The following is a 17,890-nucleotide window of genomic DNA, read 5'->3' on the forward strand; positions in this document are numbered from 1 at the left end:
CTGTATATCAACTTTGAACTAATTCCAATCAAATTTAGATTTTTTTTTAATGTTGCTCAAAATTGAAGCCAGTATAGCCTGTGGTTAAGGTTTAGACCAAATTTTCTCAAGAAATGACTTGGAGAAAATTCTTCGGCTGCGCTTACACTACTCAGTTGAAAAACAGACTTTTGTCAGAGATAGAGCTTTGGTTTATACTAGATACTTCTGTAAATTCTAAAGAAAACGCAGCTGCTGGATTAGTGTAAACACCTAAAACCAGTGATAGCAAAAACTCTCCTCATTCAGTGAGTACTGGAGTAGTATAAACGCAGCCTTTATTTTTATAATTTTTTGTAAATCATATATACATGTTTTTATGCTGTGTATCAATTTTGAGGTGATTTTTTGGATTTTTTATAAATTTTGAAGTTGCCTCAAATATGTGTAGTGGTAGCTCACATGTAGCATGCTTCATAGGAAACCCTCAGCTTTAGTGTTTCTCACGTTTAAATGTTTTATAACTTCTTTGTTACATTAGATATATGAACCTGTTATCAAGTGCTTCATGACGTTAATAGACCGGTTCATTCGTCGTGGTCATGATGTGAATCCATTGATTGATAAAGGACTCATCCATGAACTAACAAAGAGACTAGCGGCAGTCAGTGACTCGTCCTCATCATCTCCACAATCCGTTTCAATCATCGTTAACTTACTATCAACACTCATCAGAGGATCATCAAGCACAGCTAATGTTAGTGAATCAGTTATTAATATTATTATTTTTACTATTATTATAAGTGTTATTACTTAATTATTCTTATTGTTGTTATTATTATTATTATTATTATTATTATTATTATTATTATTATTATTAATTATTATTAAAAACAAAAACAATAACAACAACAATAATAATAAGAGGAGGGGAAGAAAGAGGGAGAGAAGAGAAGAAAGGACAGAAGGGAAAAGAAGAAAATAAATAAATAAGACACAACTAAAGGAACAAAATAAGCATAAAAATAACAATTATTATTATTATAAAAAAGAAAAAATTATTGTTATTATTTTTGTGTTTAAATAGGCTGTACTAAGATCTAATTTACCTGACAGTATCAAGCAAGCAGTCAAAGGAGATGAAAGGTACCATGATACATTGTACATGTAATTCAATGTACATGTACAATTGTACATAAATGTGCATGCATGTACATGCACTATTGATTATGCTTCACAGACCTTATACAGTCATGAAATGCTGTTGATTTGTAACAGTTGTACATGATGTCTATGTATAGGTATATATAGTAAGGAAGTACATGTAAGGAACATATCCAGTCTGTTAGTGGGTAACTAGAGTAGTGTACTTTTAATTCTCTTGGTTGAACTCATTGCTAAATTGTTGTAATTATAGATACATGTACAGTGATTGATGAAACAGATCCTGTCTATTAGCCAACTATTAATTATTATGTATTATATTTTCTAGATGTGTACTTGATGTCCTGCGTCTTATTGAGCTACTGCTAATATTATTGTTTGAAGGAAGGAAAGCTCTTCCAAAGAACCTCCAGCCATTAGCATCAAGGCAGATAGAGAGCTTCCCTGGAGATGCTTCCAACAGGCATGTCATTGAAGCCATTCGTGCTGGAAACAATGAAGAATTTTTTGAAGCTATGGAGAGTGGTATGTGTATTACAGTGATAAGCATATGCCCTATTGCCCTTTAAAATTCTATGATTAACAATGCAATGATATTAATGATTTAGGTATTGATATTAATCATATGGATGATGTTGGTCAAACTCTATTAAATTGGGCTTCAGCATTTGGTACACTTGAAATGGTAAGAATAACTCACTGACTTATAGTGTTGAATGTTGTTGTTGTAATACTGTACATGTAGGTTGAATATTTGCTGGAGAATGGTGCTGATGTTAATCGTGGCTTAAAGTCATCATCCCTACATTATGCTGCTTGTTTCTGTCGTCCTAGCATTGCTAAGGTACGGTGTATGGTCATTCTCACTGTTAGATCTAGAGGGAGTTCAGTCTCTCATTACTCATTAGGTCTCCTGAAAGCTTTCATTTTTCTCTCATATTTAGCCTATACATGTACATGTACATGTAGCTTAAGTCCCCCATTGTTAGGTATATATATTCTAGATTAGGCCTGAGGATTTTATTCCCAGAATAAAAAAAGAATAATAGGTGGTCTAAAGAATAAAGAATAATTCTGGAATAATAGGGCAAAATTTGTAAAATTGTGCAGTAGGTGTGGCTGAATGCTTAATAAATCTTGTCTAATACCTTCAATAATACCCATGAGTGTGCTTTACAAGACTCAATTGAGGTATCCTTATGATGTTACAGTATAATGAGCATTAAATGAGACAAATTTTATATAGTTATTTTGTTTATTTTTATAATACTTGGGAATAATAATAGGAATAATAGGCAAATATATTGGGAATAAGGGAATAGAATAATGGGGACATTTTTGGGAATAATATCCTCAGCCCTATTCTAGATCTAACACTGGTCAGTGTTATTATTAAGTAGCTGACTAATACATGTACATGTACAGTTATTATACGAATAATTAACTCTATGCATGATCACTGCATGTACTTGTGTTATTTCATCACAGAGGCTGTTACAGTTTGGGGCAGATACTGAGCTGAGAGATGAAGATGGTCACACTCCATTAGATAAAGCACAGGAGAGAGGTGACGAGTGGTATCAGCAATGCTTAGAAATATTTGACAACTCAGGTAGTGTCCTGATAACTATGTATGCAATATTATACATGTGCATAAGATTATAATTATATTATTTATTTATTTATTTTTTATTTCATAGACAATGTTCTTCGTGACGACGATGATGATGATGATAGTGATTCATTTGACTCTGACAGTGATGCTGAGAGTAAAATAAAAGACATGATATCAAGTACCGCTGCTACTGGGACTGGCCCTGCCTCTAGTGGGGGGAATAAAGTCATTTCAGGTGAGTACAAACCTTATTACTGAGTACCAGGGGCCCCTCTGATTGTACATGTACATGTATGTACATGTACTTCAATGCTTGGGTCGGCCTTGAATACATGTACATGTACATATTTGGAGAAATTAAAATATATTTAGACTACATGTATTTATTAAAATATATGTTTTTTATTGTTTTTACATAGATTTAACATTAATTAATAAAATTTTATTATTTTATTTCCTGGTGGTGCTAGGTAATATAATAGAGCCTAGTGGGCAGACAACAGCAGCAGCTAATAATGAAGAGAATAAGAACAATGGTAAAGAGGATGCTAGCAGTGATAAGGTTGATCCTGAGTTAATTCCTGTTTATATGAAGTTACTGTTACCATTACTTGTGGAAGTGTTTCATTCTAGTTTATCTCAGACATTGAGGTTAGTGTGGATTGTGTGATAGATGTATGTTCATTAGTGGGAATAAATTAATTATTAGAAGATATCATGTTGTTCATATGAATTGCCTATTGCTACCTGGCTTAATTTCATTAATGCTCTAATACTTTAATTTTGTGGTGCTGTATTTATTTTTAATTTGGCAATTATATGTACATGTACATTACTGTAAACATGTGTGCATTAAAAATTGGTAGTTTTAATATTAGAAACCTCGAATTGCAATCACCAAAGTACATGTAATAATACTCTGCCAAATTAAAGTGTCATCAGTAGTTCCGTAATAAAAATAATTTTGTGTATTATTAGATACTGACAGAGGTAGTGTCTTGTCAGTTATTGTTATGCTCTGGCTTTGTTTGTGTACACTGAACTGCCTGTACCTCCTGATGTTGTGACCCCAATGCTTTTGTACCAGTACTGTAGTGTTTCATGTACAGTGTTTATTTGATCCTTCATGTTTATGTGCATTGTATTTTTGGAAAAATTAAGTTTGTAGTTGTTTCACAAGGATGTTATTACATTTAAGAATGCTTGAAAAACATCCAACAAAGCCCATCTTGTTATAACTTATCGTGCAAATTAAAAACAGACAACACATACTTTATCAGAATTGATCTGATCTTTATTTTTAGGAAAGAGTGTCTTAGACTTGTTTGTAAAATGTTTCCTTTTGTATCTAAAGAAGTATTGCAAGATATCTGCTCGGATAGCGAATCACAACGATCATTTCCTGGACAAATAACTGAAGTATTAACATCAACATTAGAGATTGAGGTACATTATGAAGCACATACATGTATGTACATGTATGTACATGTACATGTACATACATGTACATGTACATTTATATGTGTAGTACATGTACATGTACAGCATTGCAGGGTAGCGTTGTTAATGATTATTAATGCTTCATGTGTATCCAGTATTATCATTTCACCTCTGAATAATAGACACACAGTTTTGTCAATTACCGTATAGCTAGTTTATTTGTGTGGAATTGCATCTAATTTTGTACAGTCTCAAATCCACTAAAATTATACATGTACATTTACATTTACAGTAACCTAAATTTCATTAACAGCAATAGAAATTAAGAAAAATTTTGTAAACCACATAAATTAATTTTAGCAAAAAAATTAAACATTGATGATTTGAGATCCCGAAATACATGTAAACCAGATACATGTACATGTACATGGTAATTGTTGGGTCCTTTATACGTCAATGTTCTTGTAGGATGATTTGGATGGCCAGTTGGCTGCTCTTACTATTCTTGATGAGTTGCTTGGTAAAGTACCGGACACTTTCCTTGAGCAGTTCTTGAGACTCGGTCTCCCTGTTCATGTATCAAACATTGCAGTACCTCCCAAAGAAGCTGAGGAACCTTCAACTGAAGAAACAGATAGTGGACCGCTATCTTTGAAAGTATGTTTTGTATTCTATTAATGAGGCATATGTAATCAGGGTTTCCCACAGTGCATGCTAAGTGAGCTGAAAAAGCATGAGCTTCATGAGCTGATAAGCACTACAAGTAAATGTGTACATGGCCTTTGGAGCAACTTTTTTAATTCACAAAAAATCAATTTTTGTTAGAATTAGCTTAAACTTGCTATACAACATAAGAACATGTACATGTATGTGTATCAGAAAAAATTAAATGGTGAATTCTCTTCTAGTCATTTTTGGTGAAATTTGGCTGGAGATGAATTTCACAAAATATCTGTGACTCGTAAATTTTTATTATAAATATCTGATCATAGGAGTCTGAAGTATTACAAGATGCTACTGAACTGACTCCATTAGTTCCTTACCAGTGGAAGGACTGGGTCTTCATACGCTCATCAGAATGTTTGTTTCTATGGAATGAGCACATTGTCCTTGAACTATCACGAGTGAGTAATGGCTGGTTTCGCTATCTCATGGACAAGAAAGTAGCTACCATGTACTCAAGTGGCAGCGTTGAAGGAAGCTCCTCTTCTCTTGGGGGGAAGTCTGATTTTATTGTTAAGATGCAGCTCTGCTGTTCACAGGTTCCCTCAGATGCTGTACTCTACCCAATCCTGTCCACTCCTTCTCCAGTGAAGCTAAAGATAGGCCACTGGAGCTTGAGTTGTGAGAAAGAAGGAGAAATAGTTATACACAATGCTGAGAGTTCACAAGTTAGTAACAAACTAATGATAATAATAACATATTGTATGATTGATGGAAAGAGAGGGAGGGATTTGATGCATAGTTATGATCTGTTTCATTAATACATGTAGTATGATTTGTTTATTAGCTGTAGTGATTTTTATTAAGCAGTGTAGGTTGTTTTTCCGTCTGTATTATTTTTAATTTTTTTATTAGGCTACTTATTTAAGAGACGCATCAAGTGATGTTTGTGTTTTGTTTGAGAGTAATCGTCAGAGGAAGATCCCATTAACTCCAAACACACCATTAGGTAAGGAGGACCACAAAGCATGCTTCATGTGATGGCAAGCACTACAAATCCAATTTCAAGTAGCCAACAATAATTATGTACATGCATGGATGTACATGTATTTCATCAGAAAATATACGTGTAGTAAAAATGGAGAAATAATTTAATTTGAATTGTATTACAGGAGGACAATTTCATTTTGCATGGAACGATAAAAAAGGAATGAAATATAAAACTAAAGCTGATGTTACCAAAGAACAGGTACTGTAGTAACTGTACATTAGTGATACCAAGAGTAGATAATTATCTACTCTTGATGATAGAGTGAGGGTGCCTGCACAATTCACATGTGTATATGTACACACACAAGTACAAATGTACATGCATAATAAATGCTCTAATCTTTATGTGTACAGAATAAAGATTGCTCTAACTAAACAAATCATGCTGCTACTATTTTTGTTATTATTATAATTTTATGTGTACTATAGATATCTAGTTTAGCCTGGAAGATACAACAGAAATATTTTACATCAAATAGTGAGGGGACAAGAAAAGTAGCATTTGAGCTTCAGTTGATATTAAAGAATATTGAAGACACTTGTCTTGCTCACGAATCTGATGTTGTAAGTATACATGTACATGTACATGTACAATGTACAATGTATCTAGTCAGTGTTACATGTAATTTATAAAGAGGCCAGCTTTATGTTTAGTTATTAAATTAAATAAATGAATGACTGCTTTTGATTTCATTCATTCGATTCTTGACAAACATTCTTGTACATGAGTCCATTATGTAAATTTTGTCATTTCACTAAAATTAAACTATGATAGCCAAATCCCAAATTATTTATGATTATTTACTGTTTTTGTTTGTCTTTCCTTTTAGTCATTGGATTCTGGTATGGGCTGGAAAGAAGAGCTTCAGTTTGGTCTTCAAGCTTTATCTGACTTACTAAAGGAGGAGAGCACTCTATCAGCTTTTGAGGTTCACAGCAGTAGCCTGGTACAGGTTTTATTGCATTGTATTTCTGGGCAGGTAATTTTTAAAATTCATTTATTTTGTAGTCATAGCTTTGTGTCATTTAATTTCTCTTTATTTCCAGTTTTCTGAAGAGCCTGTACCTGCTCAGAAAATTAATGAAAGGTTTAATCTTTTTAAGGAAGTGTTCTCTGATGCAGATAAGAACGCATGGTAATGCCCTTTCCATTGTAACTGTAGTACATCCTCTACATTAATTAGTAGTACATGTACATGTACGTATGTCTTGTACATGTACACGTACAGAGTTTTGGTCAAAATGGACCGGAGATATTCCTCTATTTTTATTACTTAGGGTCTTTGGTCCAATTTTTGAGAAGCTTTATAAAGATTGAAATGTCCAAACTTTTCCTGATGCATATACAGTCTAAATGTATTTACTCTTTTGAGCTTATTCTAATTGAATTTGGATTTTAATGAATTTTGAAAGTTATTCCAAAATTTGACAAAAACATCCTGTCCTATATAGTACATGTATACATACATGTATAGTCTTTGGCCAAATAGACTATAGTGTTTCTATTTGTTATCTTATCAACATACAGTGTAATCATTATTATTATTATTATGATTATTATTATTTATTGCATACTCTAGTTTAAGTGAAGAGTCCAATATATCCCCACCCTCAGTGAGTTTGGTTAAGAAGTTGATAGCAGTTCTTGAAGCTGTGGAGCGACTCCCTCTATTGTGCCATGATGCTCCAGGAACACCTCTTAACCTTCAGGTTAGGAATAGCCACTATTAATATAACATAAAAAGCTTTGAAGCCAAACTACAAATGTACCGTATTTTACCAATTAAACGCCCGGGCATTTATTTCTTAGCAGCAAAAAAATTTATTGAAAAAAATAAAAAGTGACCTTGCGCGAGAATTGAACCCCCAACTCTGGGCAAGTCAGGTGAGGCTCTAACTATTAAGCACTTTGGGGCTATCTAAACAGTAGGGGCATTATTTTTGGTAGAAATATGCGTATCTATAGCTAGAATATATTAATGACAGGCGTTTATTTGGACCAGGCGTTTATACGGTAAAATACAGTACATGTACATCATAGTCTTCTGTTGAAATAGGCTCAGAATTTCTACTAGCATACATGTATCTTTTGTAGCCATTTTGTGAAGACTATTTTGTCCAAAGTTATGAATGTTTTTTATAGCTTATAACTTGTTTAAGTCCCAAGTTATTTTTTCAGAGATTGTACAGGCACTGTGCATACACAATTGGAACTCCAATCAAACTTCATGTACAAAGCAGTGAAAGCACTAATAAACAGCCCTAAATTAATTACCATTACTGCATGCATGTCAGTATTTTTGTAATGGAAAAATCAAAATTTTGAGTATTATTTTTTTTGAAAGTTTCCCAATTTTAATTCTTCCCAATGAATGCGTGCAATCAATAACACACAATGCTCATTCACTCCGTTGCAGTTGATAAATTGACAGTTTTTGTTACGTTACTCGTGCACCTATCTTTATAATAATATCCTTTCAATAATAATATCGATGAAATCATTCAGCGTAACTCTCTCTGCACGGATAAACATATTATTCTTTCAGTATCTGTTTAGTTTGAAAAGTTGGAAAATGTTTTTACGGGGGAAATATGATTTCATCATTCTCATAAATGTTGTGTTTAGCTAGAAATACACTTGTACATGTAGATCAGGTCTTTTATGATCTAATTATGAATTCTGTCACCTATAAATGGTATCCTTCCCTTTGTTACTGTAATTGAAGTATTCTAATTTGTATTGCAATGCACTGTACATGTGTGTGTGTTTATTGATCATTATCATATACATGTACATTATACATGTACATGATACTGTGTCCATGTTCATGGGCCTTCATGATTAATACATAATTGTTGTGCCTTCGAATCATATTGAGACATTTGAGTAATGTTTATTTTTTGGTTGTTTAGAAATAAGGTCTGACTCATTCAAGTGTTCTTTGAATATTTAAACTTTAGTACCTTCTTTCAATAATTGCCATATTTATTGATCTCTGTGTACATACTAGTCTAAAATTAGTACTAAGAGCGATAATGCTTTATTTTATTGATTGTAAATTGACTTTTTGAAGACCTTAAACTTTGCTATAGCTATTCACATTTTTAATAATTGTATTGTTGTTACAGATTATTCAGCGTAAGCTACATTTCAAGCTAGAGAGAGCTCCTGATGAAGGAGATTTAAGGGATTTCTCTGGAAAAACGTTCAAAACTGAGCCACTTGTAACAATTAAAGGTTTAGAAAAATTTCTAAGTGGAAGAGTAAGTACATAAATAAGTATCAGTTTAATGAGTTTGTAATTTTGATAGTGCACGTATTTGTAAATGGTTTATAATTATAATCATTGTTATTTGCATTTGTTGTAGGCTGCGAAGCAGTGGTATGATTTTGAGAGGACGTCTTATCATTTTGTAAGTGTGTTGCAAAAAATGAAATCACCGTTAGTGTTTCAACATGTGTCTGACTTTGATGAGAATGGAATCTTTTACTGGATAGGATCCAATGCAAGGTACAGTCATGTACACATATCTACATGTACCCTATAGCCACAAAGTTTCGAGGCAATAAACTTTCGCGAATCAGGCCACAAGTCTTTTTTCGCGAATTAACTTTCGCGGTTCTTATTATAAAACACACGTGTTTATGGGCAATACGGATAATTTTACGGAATTAACTTTCGCGAATATGGAAAATCCGCGAAAACAACGAAAGTTGTACCCTCAAAATTAAGCGGCTATACGGTATATTGCACGTATCTATCTTTAATGTCTATTAGTGGGTTATAAGAATGAGATGGAGAAATTGAGGGGATTTTTTACCCATGCTAAAGAAATTAAATTTATCTAAAAATTATCGGAAAGGAAGAGAGAGAAATGATAAGAGAGAGATATATAATAATTTCAATAATAATTATAATTATTATTATTATTAATACAGGACGTGTGATTGGGTCAATCCAGCTGCTCATCATATAGTAGTAGTTAGTTCATCTGATGGAAGGATACTTCCTTATGGCAATCTTGACGACATACTTTGTAGAGATGATACTCCGGCCAACTGTCACACTAAAGATGATCGTAACAGCTGGTTTGCTGTAGACACTGGTGTCTGGTTCTTCCCTACCCATTACTCACTGAGGCACTCAAGGGGCTATGGCAAGTATGTATTGTGTATGTATAATACTAGTGCTGTGTGCATGTACATGTGATTCATATACTGTATAGCAGGAAATTTTGAAGGGGCTAAAATTTGGCAAATTGCTAAATTTTGGTAATTGGTAGGTTTTAATTTGGCAAATTTGTGGCCATATGCCATTGAGCATGCGTATAATGGCTCAAAATGGCGGATTTTTATTTAGGTGAATGGCTATCAAAATGCCAAATTTGCCAAATTTAATCCCCTCCAAAATTTCCCGCTATATACAGTACATGTTATTATATAAGTATGTGGCATATACATGTACATGTACAGTATGTGTATAGGAGATGTGGGCATTTGTATCCCTTCCTCTTACAGGCCTCCCTGAAAGTATAATGTCATTGGTATAAAATACAACATATAAGAGTGAAATGTGATCATTTTAAAAAATAAACTGACTATAAGGACACATAAACACGTTACTAACTACATGTATGTATTATGTACATGTAGTGTCTGGTGGTTTCTCTAGAAAAGTCCTGCTACTGCATGTAATTAAACCCTGACTGTGCGTTATTTTAATGTTTTTTGTTCATAGTCGGTCAGCATTGAGGAGTTGGGACTTTCAAGTATCAAAGGATGGGGTTACTTGGACTACAGTTTATTCTCATGTTAATGACAACTCACTAAATGAGCCAGGGTCAGTATCACTACCACTACTACACACTACCACTTCATTCTGTGGCTGATGCAGGCTCTCTTTACTATATCTCATTCTTTATTGTGTTTTTTTTAATTTCATTTTGCAATTTTATTTGCAGATCAACTGCCTCCTGGTCTTTGTCCCCACCCACTGATCCTGAGGGGTGGCGTCATTTAAGATTGATCCTCACTGGTCCTAATGCTAGTGGTCACACTCATTATCTCTCACTGTCTGGTCTAGAAGTGTATGGTGAAGTAAGAGGACTAGCTGATAATGAACTAGGTACGTGTACACACAATAGTGGTAATAACAATAATAATAATGATAATAACAATGATAATAATAACAGTAATAATAATGATGATAATGATAATAATAATAATAGTACTTCTATGCCTCTGTGTACATGTAGTTTATAGCTACAATATAATAATGATAATAATTGTATAAATAATTACAAGTTTACTTTCGTACTAATCACTACTATTTTATTGTATAGTATCCTACTACTGGATTCTGTTGTACTACATGTACATGTACATGTATACGTATACATGTATAATGTTCTTTTGAACCTTACCTTGTTTTACCACTATATGTTTATTGAGCTCATTGCACTATGTACTGCTGGCTTGTACTGTACATACATGTACATGTCATGAGTCCAGCTTATTTAATAAGTATATACAGTTGATTTAATGGGACCCTTTTAAGGTTAGGGTGGGAGGCCCTTTGTCCTCCTACTACATTGTACAAGTCATGCCTCCTCTAGAATCACTTCAAATATAACTACAATAAGCATCATTATAATAACCCTTTTTGTTCCTACTGGAACAGAATCTTTTATTATCATTATTACTATTATTACTGGTTTTATTGTACAAATCCAGGTTTACAGCTTATGTTGTACATGTAGGTAAAGCAGCTAAAGAGCAAGAGAGGCAGTTGTATCAAAAGAGACGCTTTGTGAAGGAGCACATAATGAAGAAGCTTCATATAGGAGCTAGAGTTGTACGTGGAGTTGATTGGAAGTGGAGGGATCAAGATGGAATACCACCTGTACCTGGAACTGTAATAGGAGAACTAAGAAATGGTAAGTATCATAATAATTACTAGTACGTGTAATGTGTAGATTTGTGTAAATGACAAATTGGATTAGGAAATTTTTGTATTTCTTATTAGTTTGTTTTATCCTGTTATGCTCTGAGCGTATGCTAGCTACGCCAGTGGTAGTAGTAGTAGTATTAATAATTAATGTATTTTTAGTGGCTTCTGTATGTGTATGCAGTGCACTGATGCCAAATGTTTCCTTCCTTTCTTATTATTATATACAGTAGTAAGAGGATGTGACTCATGTGTGTGCATTGTCAATTAACAATGAGTCCAATATTATTATTATTGAAATATAAGAATTGCAACGTCATATGTAGCAAGCATTTTAATAAAGTTGTGAACACAAATCAAGCACCTGTATGAATCGCATAATATTTTAAACTGATCTACAAATTTACGATGTAATGTTACTATTATTATAGGTTGGGTTGAGGTCCAGTGGGATCATGGTAGTGCTAATTCTTATAGAATGGGAGCTGAAGGGAAGTATGACTTGGAACTGACTGGAGAAGAGCCAGCCATTCCTCCTCCCCCAGAATCAGAGGAGACAACTAGCAATACCCCACCAGCTCCTGATAATGTCTCTGATGAGGTTAGTATGTACTATGTATTCATATTACATGTGACTATATTATACTTGTATATTGTATTGTAATTCATGCACCGTACGGTTGGTAATTTTCGAGGGTCCAATATTTTGCATTTTCTCCAAAATTTCCTTAGCAGCTAATATTTGTGGGTACAAATATTCGTGGCTGGCAGTTATTACATTTTTTTACTTGGATCTACAGCACTGGCTTCCAATACATGGCTTATAGTGGAATATGGAGTAATAGACAAAGACTCTGCCTCCTCCACTGGCTTGGAAATAGTAGTTAGAGCTCTGAATGGCCCATTAATTAGTTTTTTATGTGTGGGTGGTAGGGGTTAAATTTTGTGGATAAAAATGATTCGCGAAATTAACAAAAATTAATACCCCAAGAAAGGTACCAAACGTACGGTATTGTACATGTACTGTACATTACATGTGCACAATGCAGACATTTCCTTTAATGTTTACATTATAATGTTAATGTATTATGTTACGTACCATAGGATGATGATGATCCTGTACACCAGAAGACTTGGGATGATGACTGTATATTGAAGCAGTCTTTTTCAGCTCTTGTTTCTGCTTTTGATCCCCGCCCTGGTCAAACCAACGTACCTCAAATACAGGATTTTGTAATTCCACTTCCCGGTACTGATCTTAATTTATTATTGTAGCAGCAATTTCATTTATTATTATTTCAGGTAGTGTGAATCAAACAGTGGATGATAGCATAGACGCTAAATTTAAGAGGGTCAAGTTAGCCTTGTTTGTTAAGGTAAGACATGTTTATTTCTGCGTATACATTATCCTAGATATAATAGTCATTAGTATTATCTTTATTATCATAATTTGACCCTAGCAATGTAATCCTTCCCTACACAAATATACTTGCACTACCTATTATGGGCACTATGTGCATGCAGCCTTTGTTGGGCAATTTTTGGCATAACAGTATTATAACGTCATAGTGTTTGTTTGTGTGTGTAGTATCAAGGGCTTGAGCTGATAATGGAGGACTCCAGTAAGCCAATATGTCACTATGTACAGAGACTGCTCCAGCATTTGCCAAAAGGAGAGAGAAAGAGGAGAGTGTGGGACGAAACATTTACGTACGTGATTTTATAAAGTTATTATTAGTGGATGTACATGTACATGTGTGTGTAAATGTAGGTTGGTTTATCGTGACAGTTCTCATGTTATTTCCTCTGGACAATGGCTTGGTCCTGTTTCATATGTTGCATCAAGTCTTTTGTCTGGCGTCATTTCAAAAGAGGATGTTATTCTCTTCATTCGAAAGAATGGAAAGGTCTGTATATTTAGACCCACTTGTTTAGTAATCCATAGACTTGTGATCACAAACTGAATTAGTTTGTTTTTTTGATTTTATTGTGTTTCCTATAATCATACTTGATATCACAGCTATTTCTACATGTATGTAATAGGAAAGCTTTCTGAGGAAATGGAAACTGACCGAACCATCATCTGTCGCCAAAAAAAGTATTACATTCTCTGAGTTAACTGATATCTATAAGGTAGACTATTGATAATGTGTTCTTGTCGTTGTTCATGAAGATCACTATTATAGGAGTTGATTGAAACACCAAGAAGAGATGGTGCTATGATTGATATTGAACCAGCTGCCTCTGATCAAGAATCAACAGTCTATGATGTCATGTCACTCTTAAAGCTTTTTTATGACATGTCTGAAAATGGTTAGAAAAATGATAAATACATAAGTTATGCAATGATATCTCATATTATATAGACATGCTCAATATCCCTACTGAGATATTTCAAAGTAGAAAACTAGTAAATAAACTAGTCCAGCAAGTTCATGTGAGTCCTTTATATCACTCTACTTACCTTGTTCATTGTTTCACCGTTACTTGTGTATAGGACCCATTAAGCCTTGCTAGTGATTCTTTACCCGATTGGTGTTATAAATTAACAGGACACTATTCTTTCCTGTTTCCTTTTGAAACAAGAGAAATGTTCTTCCTAAGCACTGCGTTTGGCACCTCGAGGTAAGTTTGTTGTAATGCAGCACTAGTTGAAATAACAAAATCAGTAACCATTTTCCAGTTAGAATAGCAATCATTGAAACTTGATATTTTTTATTGACATCATTTCCTTTATGCTCTCTCTAGAGTATTGTTATTATATTCATTACTCACTCATTTCCTGTCCACCAAAAATGAATTTTTGTATGTTGGCTGTGTTTATTTTTAGAACTGTAATCTGGCTCCAAAAGTGTTGTGATGAAGTATTGGAGAGAATACGTGGTGGTGCTCTTAAGAAAGAAGAGCAGTATGAATATCATATAGGAAGGTTGAGACAAGATAGGGTCCACATTCCCAGAAAGGAGGATGATGTAAGCGTCATCTTATTAAAATGCCTGTGGTTACACGTATACTATACAAGTATTTGGTGTGTCACTATGCTCACTGAGCGGGCAGTAAGTGGAATGTGACATCACAATGTCCACTTCCTGAGTGCAGTCAAAACAGCTGTCAATATAGTGTACATAGCAAATGATTCATACACTGTAAGGTTAATTGTCTTGTTTGTCTTCCAGATCCTTTTGTGGGCCTCATCAGTATTGCATGCACATGCCGAGAGAAAATCTGTCCTTGAGGTTGAGTTTCTGAATGAGGAGGGAACTGGTTTGGGCCCTTCTCTTGAATTTTATGCACTCGTTTCTGCTGAGTTTCAGAAAAGCTCTCTTGGTATGTGGTTGACTAATGATCGATCAAGTCTACAACATAATGATATGTCTAGACAGGTAATGCTTTCCTTTTTCCAATGAATGTAGATGTTATTATTCCATTATTATTTTTGTGTAGGTTGACATTGGTTTAGGTGTCAAGCCTCCTGGATATTATGTACAAAGGTCCTGTGGTCTGTTCCCCGCCCCAGTTCCCAGTAGTAGTCCCGAGTTTGACAGGATATGCAAGCATTTTGAATTACTTGGACTGTTTCTGGCAAAATGCTTACAAGATGGTCGTAGGGTTGACATACCTCTATCCGAGTCGTTCCTTAAGCTGATGTGTTTCAAACAAGTCATTACAGAAGACCCTGGGACTCTTCCATCAATCACGAGACCCAGTGAGGAAGAGAGGAGAGATGATGACGTGACGCTCAATTCTTCTGACAATGCAATCAACAACAACCCAACCTCTTTCAGTAATGATACTAACACTATTACTGGGCAAGAAGCAACCGGAAAAGAGAAGATTATGATGGATGAAGAGAGGAGAAAGGAGAGTTCTGCTGCTAAGGATGCCAGCAAAGATGATGCAGCACTTATGAATGACAAAGTTCATAGTTCAAAAACAAGTGGGAATACCGTACCTTGGTTTACTGGAATATTAACTATGGGTGATCTTGTTACCATTGACCCTTACAGGGGTAAATTTCTTGTACAACTACAAGATTTGGTTCAACGTAAGATTGAATTATCTGAGATGGAGATGACACAATCGGTTGATGGCCTACTATTAGATGATGGTTCACAGCTCAGTGACTTAATGTATGTTACAATGGAATACCAACCATTCTCACTAATTGTTTGTTTTACTGTGTAGGCTGAACTTCACTTACGCACCATCATCATCGAGTTATGGTTATGAATGGTATGATTTAACTGATAATGGTTCAGCAACTGTGAGTTTAGTTGTCACCTTTGCCCTATGCTTGTCTCTCTCTTGTGTGCTATAGGAGCTTGATAATTCTAATGCTGAAGAGTATCTTGCCTTAACTAAAGATTTTGTTTTAGAATCAGGAATTAGAAAACAACTAGAATCATTTAAAAGTATTGCTATTTTCGAAGCTTTGTGCTAATTATAGTCATTTATTTTATAGCTGGTTTTGATCGTGTGTTTTCAATGAACAAGCTACAGATATTTTCTCCTTACGAGCTGAGACTGTTACTCTGTGGTGAACAGTCTCCCTCATGGACACGGGAAGACATATTAAAATACACTGTACCAAAATATGGATACAATAGTGACAGGTTTGCTATAAAGATTATTATCATTATTTTTATTATTATTCTAATAGTCATGGATACCAACGATTTGTTAATGTTCTTGTGGAATTAGACTCTGATGAAAGAAAAGTGAGTGATGTCATAAAAATTAGTATTTACGATATTTTTTTTGTCATAGGCTTTTGTACAGTTTATAACCGGCTGTTCTTCCCTTCCTCCTGGAGGTCTAGCTAATCTGCATCCTCGGCTAACTGTTGTTCGTAAAGACTCCAAGGATGACAACATGTTTCCGTCAGTTAACACTTGTGTCCATTATCTTAAATTACCCGAATATTCATCTGAGAGAATTTTGAAGACAAAATTAATGGAGGCCACTTTTGAGAAAGGCTTTCATCTAAATTAACTGTAATAAGTATAACTGATTAACTGTAAACAGGATAGAGTGGTCCTGCTTTATCATCAGTATTATTAACCACATCCTGTATATCATTACATTGTATAAATTTAACAATAAAAATAATGTTTCTTCCACACAGTGTTACATTATATTTATCAAAAATAATGATGCTAAAGTTTTATCAAGTCTTTGTATGTTTTGCTAAACTCTTTGCACACAGTTGTGCTGCTTTAGTAATCGCTCAAGATTGTCACGTTCCTCTTGTAGTTTTCTTATTTCCTTTTCAAGTGCTTCGTTGGACTCAAGGTATTCGTCGTACTCAATTCTCACGTGATGCATCTTCTCACGACGTTTGACACGACACTTCTCTGCTGCAACCTTGTTCTTCTCTCTCTTTTGAAGGACTTTGTCACGCTCGTCAGGATTAAGCATTTCAAGCTATACAATGTAGAAATTGTGTTTATAGTAAAAGCATCAATTGAAACTTGTTGCTAACATTACCTGTATTCTCCTTTTCTTAAGGGGAGCTATTTCACAGGGGTCAACGAATGTTTTGTTCCTCCTGCCTTGCCTGGGGTTTATGCTCCTTGGAGGTGGTTGGGGCATGTTTGGAGACTGTGCGTCGCAAACTGGTTGTCTTTCCTGACCAGCTATGACTGTGGTAGGCATGCTGCTACCAGACGTAAGCCCTCTTGCTGAAGACATGAGGACTGTGCTCTCAAGGCTGAGACTTTGAGAATATTCTGGAGTCGAGCAAGGAGAAGATACCTGTGAAATAAAGAAAATATTAGCTAGAGCTAGTCCTTTGCCAGTAGGGAGAGAGCTTACCGAATCAACTGCCGCGTGAGACTTGATAGGCTGATAGACTGCCCTTCCGACTATTGCTTGTCCCGGTGCCCAAATGGAAATATTAGGACTGACGCTCATTTCAAGATCACTGTACATTTCTGAGGTTTGGATCACAAATTCCTTTATTGTGAGATAACTGATCAACAGCTCTTCTTTATACTCTCAGCGCGAACTGCAGCGGCCCATTTTGACGTCA

The 17,890-nt window shown here is 34.7% G+C and overlaps 2 protein-coding genes across 2 annotated transcripts; one reads left to right on the top strand and one right to left on the bottom strand.

The window, feature by feature from the left end:
• Positions 1-113: 113 nt before the first annotated feature.
• LOC100638654 (E3 ubiquitin-protein ligase HECTD1-like) lies at positions 114-16,994 on the top strand. Its single transcript, XM_020001462.1, has 41 exons — positions 114-209; positions 521-736; positions 1,067-1,125; positions 1,472-1,668; positions 1,752-1,828; positions 1,889-1,987; positions 2,632-2,755; positions 2,844-2,993; positions 3,229-3,409; positions 4,063-4,204; positions 4,667-4,855; positions 5,191-5,589; positions 5,777-5,870; positions 6,034-6,110; positions 6,341-6,475; positions 6,742-6,891; positions 6,959-7,047; positions 7,492-7,621; positions 9,041-9,175; positions 9,281-9,423; positions 9,852-10,073; positions 10,651-10,752; positions 10,874-11,037; positions 11,672-11,848; positions 12,291-12,460; positions 12,964-13,108; positions 13,162-13,235; positions 13,448-13,569; positions 13,631-13,766; positions 13,903-13,992; positions 14,046-14,172; positions 14,226-14,296; positions 14,357-14,484; positions 14,690-14,831; positions 15,036-15,242; positions 15,304-15,989; positions 16,045-16,123; positions 16,178-16,271; positions 16,322-16,472; positions 16,520-16,577; positions 16,627-16,994. The coding sequence occupies exons 1-41, from the start codon at positions 114-116 to the stop codon at positions 16,849-16,851; spliced, it is 6,252 nt and encodes a 2,083-aa protein (XP_019857021.1). The 3' UTR covers positions 16,852-16,994.
• Positions 16,926-17,824, bottom strand: LOC100638526 (proto-oncogene c-Fos-like). The gene is made up of 3 exons (XM_003389440.3): positions 17,674-17,824; positions 17,347-17,613; positions 16,926-17,283 (listed from the first exon to the last, which is right to left on the bottom strand). Exons 1-3 carry the CDS (start codon positions 17,788-17,790, stop codon positions 17,047-17,049), a joined length of 621 nt encoding a protein of 206 aa, XP_003389488.1. The 5' UTR covers positions 17,791-17,824; the 3' UTR covers positions 16,926-17,046.
• Positions 17,825-17,890: the final 66 nt, after the last annotated feature.

This window comes from Amphimedon queenslandica, unplaced genomic scaffold (genome assembly GCF_000090795.2).
Source record: "Amphimedon queenslandica unplaced genomic scaffold, v1.1 AMPQUscaffold_13069, whole genome shotgun sequence".
NCBI classification, from domain to species: domain Eukaryota; kingdom Metazoa; phylum Porifera; class Demospongiae; order Haplosclerida; family Niphatidae; genus Amphimedon; species Amphimedon queenslandica.

Coding starts and splice junctions, on each gene's coding strand:
- LOC100638654 (XM_020001462.1), top strand. CDS start 114: ATGACTTGGAGAAAATTCTTCGGCTGCGCTTACACTACTCAGTTGAAA. Junction 1,988..2,631: donor GTCGTCCTAGCATTGCTAAG/GTACGGTGTATG, acceptor ATTTCATCACAG/AGGCTGTTACAGTTTGGGGC. Junction 10,753..10,873: donor AACTCACTAAATGAGCCAGG/GTCAGTATCACT, acceptor TTTTATTTGCAG/ATCAACTGCCTCCTGGTCTT.
- LOC100638526 (XM_003389440.3), bottom strand. CDS start 17,790: ATGTACAGTGATCTTGAAATGAGCGTCAGTCCTAATATTTCCATTTGG. Junction 17,614..17,673: donor CTCACGCGGCAGTTGATTCG/GTAAGCTCTCTC, acceptor TTTATTTCACAG/GTATCTTCTCCTTGCTCGAC. Junction 17,284..17,346: donor TTAAGAAAAGGAGAATACAG/GTAATGTTAGCA, acceptor TACATTGTATAG/CTTGAAATGCTTAATCCTGA.